This window comes from Apium graveolens, chromosome 7 (assembly GCF_009905375.1).
Source record: "Apium graveolens cultivar Ventura chromosome 7, ASM990537v1, whole genome shotgun sequence".
NCBI lineage: Eukaryota > Viridiplantae > Streptophyta > Magnoliopsida > Apiales > Apiaceae > Apium > Apium graveolens.
In genome coordinates, this window is record NC_133653.1 from 80051959 (window position 1) to 80065442 (window position 13484).

Here is a 13484-nt window from a genome sequence, read left to right on the forward strand (position 1 = left end):
AATATCATTAGTGTCTCTAATCAAAGTATGAAGCAAGCCAGATGGAAATCTGATCTAAGGATGAGATTAATGAACTGTTATTTTTGGTAATCAGTTAAACTTGGGTCCAACCCTAAAGTTGTATTGTTATCTTAATTTATAATTTGTACTTGTAACACTTAAAGTCTGAAAAATGCAAAGGAGCAGGCTGGAGTCTTTTTCCTGAAACAGTATCAAGCCTAAGGATTCTATCTGGAAGAAGATCAAGAAGATCATGCCTCAGAAGAATTTTGAAGAAGCTTGGAGTTGAATAAATCTGTTTGGAAAAAAATAATATAGGTCAAGATCTCTACAAGTCACAGATTTAATGTTATAGAGAAGTCATTTGAGAACTCCAGAATGGCTTATCGAGAAGTCAGGATAGCTACTAGAGAACTCAGGAAGATATCGACAAGCCAAATTGAAGAATTGAATATTGGAGATATCGACAAGTCATTACTTCACTAGAGAACTCAGAGTTATCGACAAGTCTATATTCAGTAGAGAACTCTGGGTTATCGATAAGTCAAGTTCCACTAGAGAACTCAGAGATATCGACAAGTCAAAATTCACTAGAGAACTCTGAGATATCGACAAGTCAAGAAGTCACTAGAGAACTAAGAGTTATCGATAAGTCAAAGTGAAGATGTGAATACTAGAGATCTCGACAAGCCTAAAATCTCTTATAGAGAATTGAAGACCTCTACAAGCCAAACTAAATATAGAATACTAGAGAGCTCGATAATTCAATATACTTATTGAGATGTCAAGTGTTTTATAAACCTAAACTAGAGATCTCGAGGTACAATCTCAAAGTACAAAATTGCAGATCAATTGAGTATCCAAGATAAACAATCAAAATACAATCCAACAGCTGGGTTGACAAGTCTACAAAAAGCAGCTTGAAGAATGTGCAAGATCAATGGCAAAGATTAACTGACAGAGTAAGATTAAAGTGAACACGAGATGCTAAAGATATGCTAAGCCAGAAATGGAAGATCTGCTTTTTTATAAATAGAAATGACAAGTGATAGTTTAGAAAAGCTAATAGCATGTTTTATTATCCACTGTGTAAACCAACAGTTAACTAAGTTATAAAGTTAACACTGGTCCTTTAGTCAGTTGTAACAATTTAGATCAAATTTCTTGTAACACTCTCAAGGAGAAGCTAAGCTCTTTATCAACAAAGAGCCTATAAATTTTGTAGCAAAACAGTCTTAATTTTAATATAAAATTAAGTGAGTTTTGAAGATCCGTGTTCTTTATATTTCTGCAAGTTTAAATTCTGCATGAACACATTTCACTGCAAGAATTAATTTACTTTGTTCAACCATAAACATTCAAGAAAAGTTCAAAAACAGTAAAACACATTCGCCCCCCTCTGTGTTATTCATTTCATAACAAAACCAATATAAGTGGTACGGTTCGATTGATTGCTATTAACCGCCCCAAACCATTTAAAACGGTTTTCGGTTTCGGTTAACCATTCATCGGTTTTGATTTTTATTCGGTTTTTGTACATTTTTTTATTTGTACAATTTTTTGTTGATAATGTGATGGATAAAAAATAACATAAAGTTAAATGATAATATTACATTAATCACCAAATATTTATCACTTTAGAATTCGTTAAATAAAATTGATATATTTCATAAAGTTATTTTTTGAATGTATAATTCATATTATCATAAATAATAGATACGAAATATGATAAAAAATAGTCCGTAAGGGTTGACTCAGTTGGTTAAAGAGGGAAAAGTATTCTTTTGGTCACATGTTCGAATCCCACGGAAGGAGAATTTATGATTATGCCTCCTGAGTCAGAGCCTGTCGCTTAAATGCGGTTTACCTTGATTCACGTGATTTGCAGGCTATTGCGTGAGCCCGTAGGGTTTACCTAGTGCGCACCCGAAGGGTAGTGGCTGCGGGTTACCTACGATAAAAAAATGATAAATATATATGTTCACAAAAATGAAAAAAAGAGTATATATCAAAACATATGATAAAATTGATTATATAAATATTAAAAAAATTATGATTTAAGAGTATTTACATATTAATCTTAATTAATTTATGGTATTGTACTATACAATTATACTAATGTTAAGTAAATATTTAACTAATAAGATATTAGAACCGAGTTATGATAATATATACATGTGTATATACATAATATATATATAATATCAGTGCGATTAATTTCGGTTCAGTTTTGATTGAAAATCGGAACCGAAACCGCTCCGCTAATTCAGTTTTTGTTGGTTCGATTTTCTTCGGGTTTTTTAGCGGTTTGTTTTTTTTCGGTTTGGTTTATCCGTATTTTCGGTTTTGGTTTTTTCTGCTCACCTCTAGTAACGAGACAAATACGGGTCCAATATATCCAATTTGCGGATCGATTCGACACGGCACAGATCGGAAAAATGGTACGATATGAGACCGTATGACACGTTCAAACCGGTTCGGCACGTCAATCTGACTCCTCCAACCCACGCCAACCTGCATAACCTATGGTAGTATCTGACGACTTCTGTATGTCAATGCATAGGGAACAGTACCAAAGTTATTGATAAAAAATATATTAGAAAAACAAAACTGAAACTAATGTAAGTTCCTTGATTATTAGCATTTTGCAATACAAAAAAAAACATTTCTACTGTACATGTTACTAGCACTAATAACAACATGATACTAGAAAAAATGCTATCATTTAACTAAACAAGTGAAAAGTTGTCGAGCTAAATTAAAACAAAAATTCTACACAACATGAAGTGTATAAAATAAAAAAGAAACTAAAATTCGCACTAATAACAACAAATCAATAATAATCTTTAAGTTAACTTTTAAAAAATTTCAGCGTCACTAAAGTGAAATTACAACACCAAAATATATTATCCCAAAAAAATAACAAGATAAAAGCACAAAAAATAAGGTCAACTTTATTGAACCTGCGTCAACCCGCATCCATCCAACCGCGCCGATTATTTTTGCACTTTTGCTTTTTGCAAGTATGACTCGTGTAACTAGTATAAATAGCAAGCTATACGCAAGCTCGGGTTTCGTGATTCGGCCTGAACCCGGCACGACCCTTATAGTCAGACGTGCCATTCACGAATCATGAGTTAGGCAGCCTGGCCCATCTTGAAAACCGGCACGGCACGTCCGTCCCGTTTATTTGGCCACCTCTACCCAGAAGTCTAGGATCCTTATATTTTATGAGAAAATCTAAAAGATAGATTTGATTACTAGAAACTAATTTATCTACCTATAGCTGAAAATTTGGACTAATATAAGATTTTGGGATTTTAAGAGTATCTGAACATGTAGCTGCACTTTATTTAAAATATGTTCTAGGATCATTATGTATGGTGAAAAAATTACCGAGAAAAGAAAAATTGATAAAATACTGCAACTTTTTACTCCAATTATATTAACTTAGTATAGATGTATATGGAGCACACATTTACCAAGTTCTAGAATTTTCTTTGAACTTTTCTTCATGTTGAACAAAATCATAAATTGGTGATTAAGAATAATCAATCACGTCCAATAAGATCTGCCTCATTACCTTAAATAAATAATATATTATTTCAACAAAATGTATTGATATTTGCCTTAGTTTATTCCCTGAGGCTCGTATCAAGTCAAGACCAGTTCTTGTACTAATAATTTGAATTATATTTCCAAGATGTTGCTTCTGATAATCAATGTACCGATCATGGTGACCCCTACAAGGTAGTGATCACTTCGACTTAATTTCTGTAGAACACTACAATCCCACAGTTGTCCTATCTTCAAGTCTTCTTTCTTGAGTTTTTGTATGAACCATAAAACCTTTATTACCCGATACGAATTCTCACTTGACAATTTTCCTAATGATAATACTCAGTTTCCTTTCACGAATCACTGACACCTAGTGCAATGGTCTGATTCATAGGGCCTTCGTACTATATCTTCTCAAATTATTGTCAAGTCTTTTACCATATATAAACAACTTCACTAAGAATTCTTGAGGTCTTCACACTGATCTCAATAACTGTTTCGAATGACTACAATTTTATTATTCTGTTGCCTGAACATATTAATGAATTTTATACGAATCTCTCTTGATGTCTTTTTCACTGTAGCTACCAAAACCATTGTATATATGCCCAATAAACAGTTTGTACTAATTCTAGTGAAACATAGATTAATTCAAAATTCTTTGTTCCGTATTGAGTTATCCAAACCAGTATTATTGAGTTATATGTACACTTTCAATCTTACTTAACAAAACCCACCAAGAATGGATTCTTGATACCCACGGGGAGGTGAATATGAAACTTAGGTACCAATAATCAAATATAAATTTCATTTACTACACAATTAAGTGAAATTTTTAAATACAAATTAAATTAATAACTCAAAAATAATTAAAATATTAATTTTATTAATATTTAAATTATTTAAAATTTATAACTTAAATATATTTTAACATTTGTGCGATTAAATCATGTAAAAAGTTTCGATAAATATAATTTTAAACGACACTAATATAAAAATTTTCGATTATGGTATTTGGAAACTCCGAGCTCATAATCATACTTTGTTTTAGGAAAACTAATTAGATAAATTTTTCGATAGATGGCCTAAAAAATGAGCGGGTATAAATACATTGAGTCTGTGTCGAGTCAGACTCAGCTTCACCCCCAGCCCAACGCTAATCAACACAAACACCAAAACCCTAGTGAAGTTCTCTCTCTCTCAAATCTCATTTTCGTTGAATATCATCTGAAGATGCCTCCTAAAGCAGCTAAATCTGCACCTGTCGAGAAGCCGATTCTCGGTCGCTTCTCATCTCATCTCAAAATTGGAATCGTATGCTCCTCTCTCTCTCTCTCTCTATCTCCCTCCTTCCCTCCCTCTCTCCCTCCCTTCCTCCCTCTCTCTCCGTCGTGCACATCTCAGTCTCGCACATTTCTACATATATAAATGTCTTTGTATGATTGAAATGAATTCGTTTTGATTAAATATGTGTAGATTTATTTGTGTGTATTTTATAGATTTAGATATATAAGTGATTCCAACTATCATTTTAATTCAATTACTGTAAGTAACACAATCAGTAGCCTTATAGCTAGATTTGTGACTTTAATTGTGTGGACTGAAGTGATTGCGACCGCGGGCTTTGTTCGCTTTTGATTTAGTTTAATATGAAACTCGAACGATTATTTCAATTCAGTTACAATAACTGGCTCGGTTATATAGCTATATATATGTGATTCTACTCGTTGTAACTAAGTGACTGTGTGAACTGTGAACTGTGAAGATTGGAATGCATTGTTTTCTTCACTTGTTCGGTTGTACTAATCTAGGAGATTTGGACAATAATTTTATTTGGTTGCTGGTGACATAGTTTAGAGCTAGATGTGTATGTGTGTTTTTTTATTTTTGGCTGAAGTTTGTAATCTCATTTTTTTTTAATTAAATGTTGCTATGGGATATGCAAGACTAGTTTCGGAATCTTATTCGTATTCGGTGGCTGTTGAAACGAACATAAAACTTCAATAGTCTGTTTGATTTTTATATAAAATAATTTAGCTATGATCTGTGTTTATGTAACAGATAACATATGCAATTTATACTTTTAAGATATTTGATGTTGAAATGAAAAATTTGATACTAAACTGGACTCATAATTAATATATGGAATTTGAACAATTATTTCACCATCTTCTGGACCAACCCAGTTTCATAGCCATATGTTTTTCTATGCCTATCATGGTGATATTGATGTTTGTAATCTTGTTATTTTATTTAAGGTTCAGTTTTGATGAAAAAAAGTTTTGCTTTAACTTGGTAGCTGTTAATATTGAAAGGAACATAAAGTTTTAACAATCTGGATTTTTGCAGAATACTCGGAGTCTTTGCTTTACTAAGGAACTGTCGATTGTCTGTTACATCTAAAATTTCTTGATTTGTCAGTTAGATACGCATATGTGATGATTATAGTCTCTGATTTTTATTGCAATACTTAATCAATGAAAATTGGAAGAAGATAAAATCATGTGACTGTATGCCAATTTATATAAATTTCCCCCCAAAATTATGGATTTCGAAGTTGATAAAGGCATTGCAGAAATTTTTTGCTAATACTAGTAGTTTCTGGAAACATGAGTAACTTAATGAATTTTCTTTTCAACCGGAAAGTTTATTACTGTTAAGTTTTAACACATTGAATATCCTTCCAAAATTCAGTATGTGATACCAATGACTTGCTGCACTTAATAGAACAAAAAATGCTGAAGAAAATGTGTGTGATTAGATTTTTTGACTAGATTGAATTGAATGGCAGTACAGATATCAGTATTATTTTAGCTGGCAACTAGGTTTATTTTCCAGTTTCATAAGAATTGCAGTTAGTTCCCTAAAACGTTGCGGATAATGTTACACTAATATTAATTAAATTTGAGCAAATTATCATGGTTCCTTTCAATGCTAACTCGTATTCTATTTGGACTTATTAATGTGTAGTAATAATCATCCATTATTTCTTGATTGCTCTTTTAAGTTAATTGTGAGTCGTGATCATTTTGCTTGAATTTCAGGTTGGAATGCCAAATGTTGGCAAATCTACTCTTTTTAACACGCTCACAAAATTGTCATTACCAGCAGAGAACTACCCTTTCTGTACAATAGAACCCAATGAGGCACGAGTTTACATTCCAGATGAGCGTTTTGAATGGCTTTGCCAAATGTTTAAGCCAAAGAGTGAGGTTTGTGATTTTAATGCGCATTATGTAATGCAATATGTAAATACAGTAATGCAATGATATATCATGGTTTAGTTGATGAATTTGAATTACATTTGATTTGATTGTAACCAATCAACCAAATAAAATTTTCAAATGCAAACAAGATTCCTATTTGTCAGCTGTGTTATTAGCCTGTAATTGTAGCAGAGGTTCCATGTGGTCATTGAATTAACTTTTTTTTGTTTGGTCAGGTAGCTGCTTTTCTAGAAATCCATGATATTGCTGGACTGGTTAAAGGTGCTCATGAAGGTCAAGGACTTGGAAACAATTTTTTGTCTCACATCCGTGCAGTTGATGGCATTTTCCATGTCTTACGTAAGATTGCTATTTTCTTAGCATTACCCTTTTAGCCACTACTTGGAATATGTAAATAATTCCAACCTTTTTATTAATTGACCTTCAGTTAGAATTATATATCTTCACGATCATATCTGAAAGAATAAGCATTGAAAGATGTGGACTGGATCAGGTATGTAATAAATAAAGTATTATTCAGAAATCGTCAAGTGTATCTTTTGTCAGGTCAATACGAATTAGAATATGTTATTTATCCAGTTACATGCCTGATATCGGTTTAAAATAGATGCAAACTTCTTTTAATCACTCTTCACTTTAATGAGCAACATTACTCTATGTTCCTTTTTGTTTTTGAGTTTGTGCTTTCACAAGTAGCATGCAATTGTTATAATTATCTAGTTATTTCTGTTCAGGTATGATAATTGCACGTGTAGAAACTCACTTCTTGTGTTTGGTTTTCCTCTTTTGGTTCTCCCTTTAATTAACTGATTGCCGTTATGCCAACACTGTTATACTGGGTTACTTAATTTTCTCTCGATGAATAAGATATATATCGTGCAAATGAAGCTGCATATGTAAAAAGTAAAAGATAATTTATTGCATAAATGACATGGATATATGGAATCTGAACAATGATAATAATTTTTCTGTGGATACAGAACAGCATTGTAACCTAAAAGGAAGAAAAGAAGAGGTGATCAATTAGGGAAATTGGTAGACTGACAAAACTATAATTAAAATTATATAAATCTTATAGTTGGGCTACTTGCCAAATTTTTACCCCTGCTTCTAATTGGTATTTTTCTCTACATTTATGTTACTTTTGTATTAGGTGCTTTTGATGATCCTGAAATTACCCATGTTGATGACACTGTGGATCCCGTGAGGGATCTAGAGACTATAAGTGAAGAGCTGCGCCTCAAGGTATGTTTGTATTGTCAGAAACTTTGATGCTTACATTTACTTGTTACGTGCTAGTTAGTTTTTTTTCCAAATAAAGCTCTACCCAGAAGCCTGTTATAGATGGCCCGAAGTACACAAGAAAATATTCTATAACGGTTATTGTGCTATGGGTCTTTTTATGTTATTTAAAGACTAATGGATGTTGTCAGGAATTAGTTATGGTGATTAAATTATCAGAAACAAGCTCTTTTTCAAAACAGTAGAATTGTTTCCTTCAAAATTATCAATGTGTGTACTGTTTCAATTTAATTAATTGCAAAATTATTTTAATATTATTTACTTTAATTAGTACCTACAATTTGATACTGGATATTACACAAGAGTGAGAAAAATCTATAGGATGAGTAACTATGCATTAAATATTAATTTTTTTTTCTTTAATTCATAAATTACAATTAGGTTGTAATTTAACCATTTAAGTTGACTGCCACATTTTTGCTGACTAGTTCAATCTGAATTACCATTCATATTGGGCAAAAAGTGTATGTTCATAAAGATGTTAGGATTTATTTTGTGTTTATTAGAATGCTTTCTTTGTTTTTCATTTATAGAATCTCGGCACATACTAACTAGGTAGGTATTATTTTTGGAAGATCAGCTCTTTGTTTCTGAATATAAAATTAACCAAACAGGGCCGTAAACTTTCATTTCACATGGATCTTACATCCAGATTTTTTATCTAAATCAATAGCATGCTCTCAAAACAAGGTCCAATCTTGTGTCCAGACCCACTTCTAACAATTGTTTTTTAAAACTGTTCTATTGTTTCGGAAAAGGGTAGTTTGATAATTGAAATTTCCATCAGGCGACCTTTGTTGACTCAAAGCACTTATTTTCGACCTATCTGTTAAAATTGTTATACCGGATCCTTAATTGATTTTTTTTTTCAAATACTTGTGAATATCATTTGTGTTCCATATGTAAAAGTTGATCCTGACATTTTCTTATTTTTGCAACTTAGGATCTCGAGTTCATGGCAAGAACTATAGAGGATGTTGAGAAGAGCATGAAGAGGAGCAATGACAAGCAATTAAAGATAGAGCATGAGTTGTGTGTCAAGGTATGTAGAACTGACATTCGTCAAAATGTTTATTAGTGACATGCCTAATAATTTATTTTTCGTATGGTCCTAATGATTTTATTCTGTTATTGTAAAAGTTTAATTTACGTATAGGTAGCATATGTTTAGTTAACAAGTTTTTGGAATTATCTGCGATTTGAGTTTTAGATATGTTACTGTGATAGTACTTTTACTTCATGATTGTCATATTTAAGCAATTTTATCTTTCTGATAAATCTGACTTGTACAGTTTAGTTAACTCGGTACAGACATATTCTTTCTCTTTAATATTATTTACTCATCATTTTATTAAGTTATTATGTACTTTCTCTGCTAAGATCTATAACACGGCAATCCAACCCCCAACTTCGTGATGTGTATACAAGTGATATTTCTGTAACAATAATCAATCATTAATTTAGTTCAGATTTATGTTATTCGATTATATTATGCAGATTTAGCTTAAAATTTTGAATTCGATAATATTTCAGGTCAAAGCCTGGCTTGATCAGGGAAAGGATGTGAGAATAGGAGAATGGAAAGCGGCTGAAATAGAGATATTGAATACTTTTCAGTTGCTCACTGCGAAACCTGTTGTTTACTTGGTGAGTTCTCTATTGCCAGATTACCTGAGTAACTTTAGCAGTGAGCTGGAGTTGTTGCTCATATATACAGATTAGCTAATAGTTTGTGTTTGGTATAGATGTTTTGTTACTGTAGACTTATGTATATACTGCTTGCTGATAGTTTACCTTTGTACTCTGGTATACACGTATCGTGAATATAGACTTATATATGATAGCTTTGGCAAGCATTAGGCATGTCAAGTAGGCCAGTATTGGAAGTTTTTATTAGCTGATAATCACTTATCTAATAAAATCGTCAAGATCATTTAAAGTTATTTCAAAAAAATTATTTCTTGTTCTAATTTGCTTTATTGCTTTTCTATGATCACACAAACAAAAATAATCTAGTTAATTTGCAGGTAAACATGAATGAGAGAGATTATCAGAGAAAGAAAAACAAATTTCTTCCGAAGATTCATACTTGGTATGTCTAATTTCTTGGCATACAATTCTTCAATTATGGTTGTGCTCTTTTACAATGTGTCACTCACCTGTTTAACTATTATTCTACAATAAATACAAGTTATTAGAAAGTATCGAATTGAATAGAAAACATTTTCCTCTTTTGTTGGCCCATATTTTGTAGCAGGAATAACAGTTTCTTGCTATCCTGATGTGGGCTTGTTTTGTTATTTCTCGGGGACCACTGATTGGGAACAAGGCCAAGATGTTTGGTTTTCGTTGATTTTAGATGAATTTTTGGTAGAACGCTTCTGAAAAATGATTTTGTTTTGTTTGTCACAGTGCGAGGTTTAGGCTTATTTTTTTAGCAGCCATTCATAATATATGTATAGGATAAATACTTTGCTTATATCTCATCTTTCATGTGATTGTGTTAGGTGTTTGGAGAAGTGTTAGTTGTCAAGCTAAATTAATTTTGTTTTCTGAGTGTCAATCTGTAGATATTAAACTTTAATACGACTTGAGATTAGAAGATTCCCTGGTAAATATATTTAAGCTTGGATTGTTACTATGAGAGAGAGTGGAATCCCTTGGATGTACATAGAAACTCGGTCTAAACAGATTCTCTATACTTTTGTTATCACCATGTTCTATCAAATTATAAGGTCCTTGTGGTGGACAAAAATATTTAATTAGTTTGATACTGGTTTCTGTCCGGTTACAACTTCTTTGTGTAAATAATTTAGGGTGCAGGAGCATGGGGGTGGAAGTTTGATTCCTTTCAGTTGTGTGCTAGAGAGGAATCTTGCTGATATGCCTGCAGATGAAGCTGCAAAATACTGTGAGGAGAAAGAGTTGCAAAGGTTAGTTCAGCATGCTGCTCGCTATTGAGAATTTATAGTGGCTTGTGAATTTTAATATTGGAATAGCCATAAACGTGATTGTGAATTGTCAAATTGACATCAATTTGGAATACAGCGCGCTCCCAAAGATCATTAAGACTGGATTCTCAGCTATCAATCTCATATACTTTTTTACAGCAGGTCCCGATGAGGTATGACATCTCTCCATAATTGTTCAGATATTTTGAAATTTATTTTATTAATTGTTGTGTTAAATATTTGCATTTGATATTTTGGTTTTCGTTCTTGCAAATACTACCAAATTGAATGTTTCTATCAAATGATATTTAGTAAATGATTTACCGGACCATTACTTACATTGACAAGTTCTCTTGCGTTTCATATAATCTCAACTGTATCTATTCATTGGATGATGACAATGAAAATGATTAATATCTTTCCAGGTAAAGTGCTGGCAAATTCGGCGTCTATCAAAGGCACCTCAGGCTGCAGGAACAATTCATACAGATTTCGAGAGAGGTTTTATATGTGCTGAGGTAAAATGGTTGTGTTTGTGTGATTTTCTTTGTGAATCTGAATTTAACTGAAATAAGAGATGTGACATGAAGATAATTCAAATTTATGTTCTTGCTTCATAGCATTTGCCAAAGACCAGAGTAACATTCTGACATTGCCCTTTGATTGAAGTCTCTTTCCCACCGTAGAACTTCTTGTTTATAATTCTTTTGCAACAGTTTTTGGAGCATCATCATCATCTGCCAAATATCATTTTTTAAAGTGGATTTTATTTTAGTCTTGAAGAACATAGCAATATTATTTTTTTAAGTGGATCTTATTTTAATCTTGAAGAACATAGCAAATTCTGTACAGAAGTACGCAAGTATTAAGTTATGACCATATGTTACATTGCTGACTACATGTGGTAACTGTTGGCAGGTTATGAAATTCGACGATCTTAAAGAACTTGGTAGTGAAGCGGCAGTGAAGGTATCTTTTCTTGTGATTTATACTGCATCCGAAAAAAGACATTTAACATTGAAAAATCCGAGATATCACTTGGTAAAAGTTACTGGTAAAATATTAATTTACGGCTGGATTAATTCATATATCTTTTGCTGCTTTTATTAGAATTATTTTACGAAAGAATAAATGTTAATGTGATACTTACATTATACCTTCCACCCACACGTCCTCGATCATTCTTTATGAAATTTTGCATAACATAATTCTTTGCATTCCAGGCTGCTGGGAAGTATAGACAAGAAGGGAAGATGTATGTGGTCCAAGATGGAGACATCATCTTTTTCAAGTTCAATGTGACTAGTGGTGGGAAAAAGTGAGAAACCATCATCACTGAAAATGAAAGATTGAAATTACCATTACCGTATAATTCCTATGAGAAGGCTAAATATGTTTTGTATCAGATACATTTGCTTGTTATATCTGACTTTCTTACTAAGCTCAGTCATGCCTGGATGATGTTAAATTTAAGAACATAGTCTAGCAGATTTTTTTTGTAGTCTACTTTCATTTCCCAAGTATGATTTATTAAGCTGAGAAATGTCCAGTTTATGTGAAACTGAGAATCTATGCAGAGCATGTTTGGTTTGAGTCTACAAATCCCAAATCCCCCATACCTCGCTATGTCACCTGCTTTCCTTACCTTGTGCTCTAAAAATGCTCGTCTCGTCTAAGTTAGTTTGTTACAGATTGTATTAGTTCATGCACAAGTTTTCATGGTATCCAGTCATGGTTAGAAACTTTGACAGCATAGTTATCTGTGTACACTTCGGGAATGGGGCGACCGGTTGCTTGCCTAAGCACTTGTTGAGGCCATGTATTGGAGTTTGTGGGTTGGATGGATTCCTAGGTCAAGGTTGTATGGTGTAATCCTCTGTTATTGCCAATTATACTGTCGGATACTTTAGTATTGTATTTTAATTTTCATTCTCAGCAAAATTAGAGAACCTGTTCATTTGAGATAAGAGTATCAGAGCATCTCCAACAGTCTTTTTAGCAGACACTTAAATATAATATAAACAATGTGATTTTGAGAAGTTATGACAGATTTTTATGTCAACTCCATTAATATTTTTTATTTTTCCTTTTAAGTTCTATTTTATTCATATTTAAATTGTGCATGACAAATGTTTGAAATGATATACGTAAATGTGAATTTTATATTAATAAAATAAATTAAGAGCTATCTAGTGTCTCTTGCTCCTAAAAGAGAGTAGAGAGAAGAGATTTTTAAGATTTTTAAGAATTTTAAGAATTTTAAGAACCACTAGGAGCCTTGTTGGAGCTTGATTTTTTGATATACTTTTTATATTTTGATTTAAAAGTTTGTTTGAAAGATCTATTGGAATTGTTTGTTCATACCACATTCCTTAAAATTTATAAAATATTAGATATTAGTAATTTAGTACATGTATAACTATTCGTTTCTTAAATAATTAACTTC

At 32.1% G+C, this 13484-nt stretch overlaps 1 protein-coding gene across 1 annotated transcript; it reads left to right on the top strand.

Moving 5' to 3' along the window:
- The first annotated feature begins 4671 nt into the window (after positions 1-4671).
- On the top strand, positions 4672-12631 carry LOC141671481 (obg-like ATPase 1). Its single transcript, XM_074477756.1, has 12 exons — positions 4672-4872; positions 6603-6770; positions 7001-7124; positions 7939-8030; positions 9031-9129; positions 9621-9734; positions 10115-10179; positions 10904-11020; positions 11136-11211; positions 11464-11556; positions 11957-12007; positions 12262-12631. The coding sequence occupies exons 1-12, from the start codon at positions 4792-4794 to the stop codon at positions 12358-12360; spliced, it is 1179 nt and encodes a 392-aa protein (XP_074333857.1). The 5' UTR covers positions 4672-4791; the 3' UTR covers positions 12361-12631.
- Positions 12632-13484: the final 853 nt, after the last annotated feature.

Coding starts and splice junctions, on each gene's coding strand:
- LOC141671481 (XM_074477756.1), top strand. CDS start 4,792: ATGCCTCCTAAAGCAGCTAAATCTGCACCTGTCGAGAAGCCGATTCTC. Junction 8,031..9,030: donor GTGAAGAGCTGCGCCTCAAG/GTATGTTTGTAT, acceptor TTTGCAACTTAG/GATCTCGAGTTCATGGCAAG. Junction 12,008..12,261: donor GTAGTGAAGCGGCAGTGAAG/GTATCTTTTCTT, acceptor TTTGCATTCCAG/GCTGCTGGGAAGTATAGACA.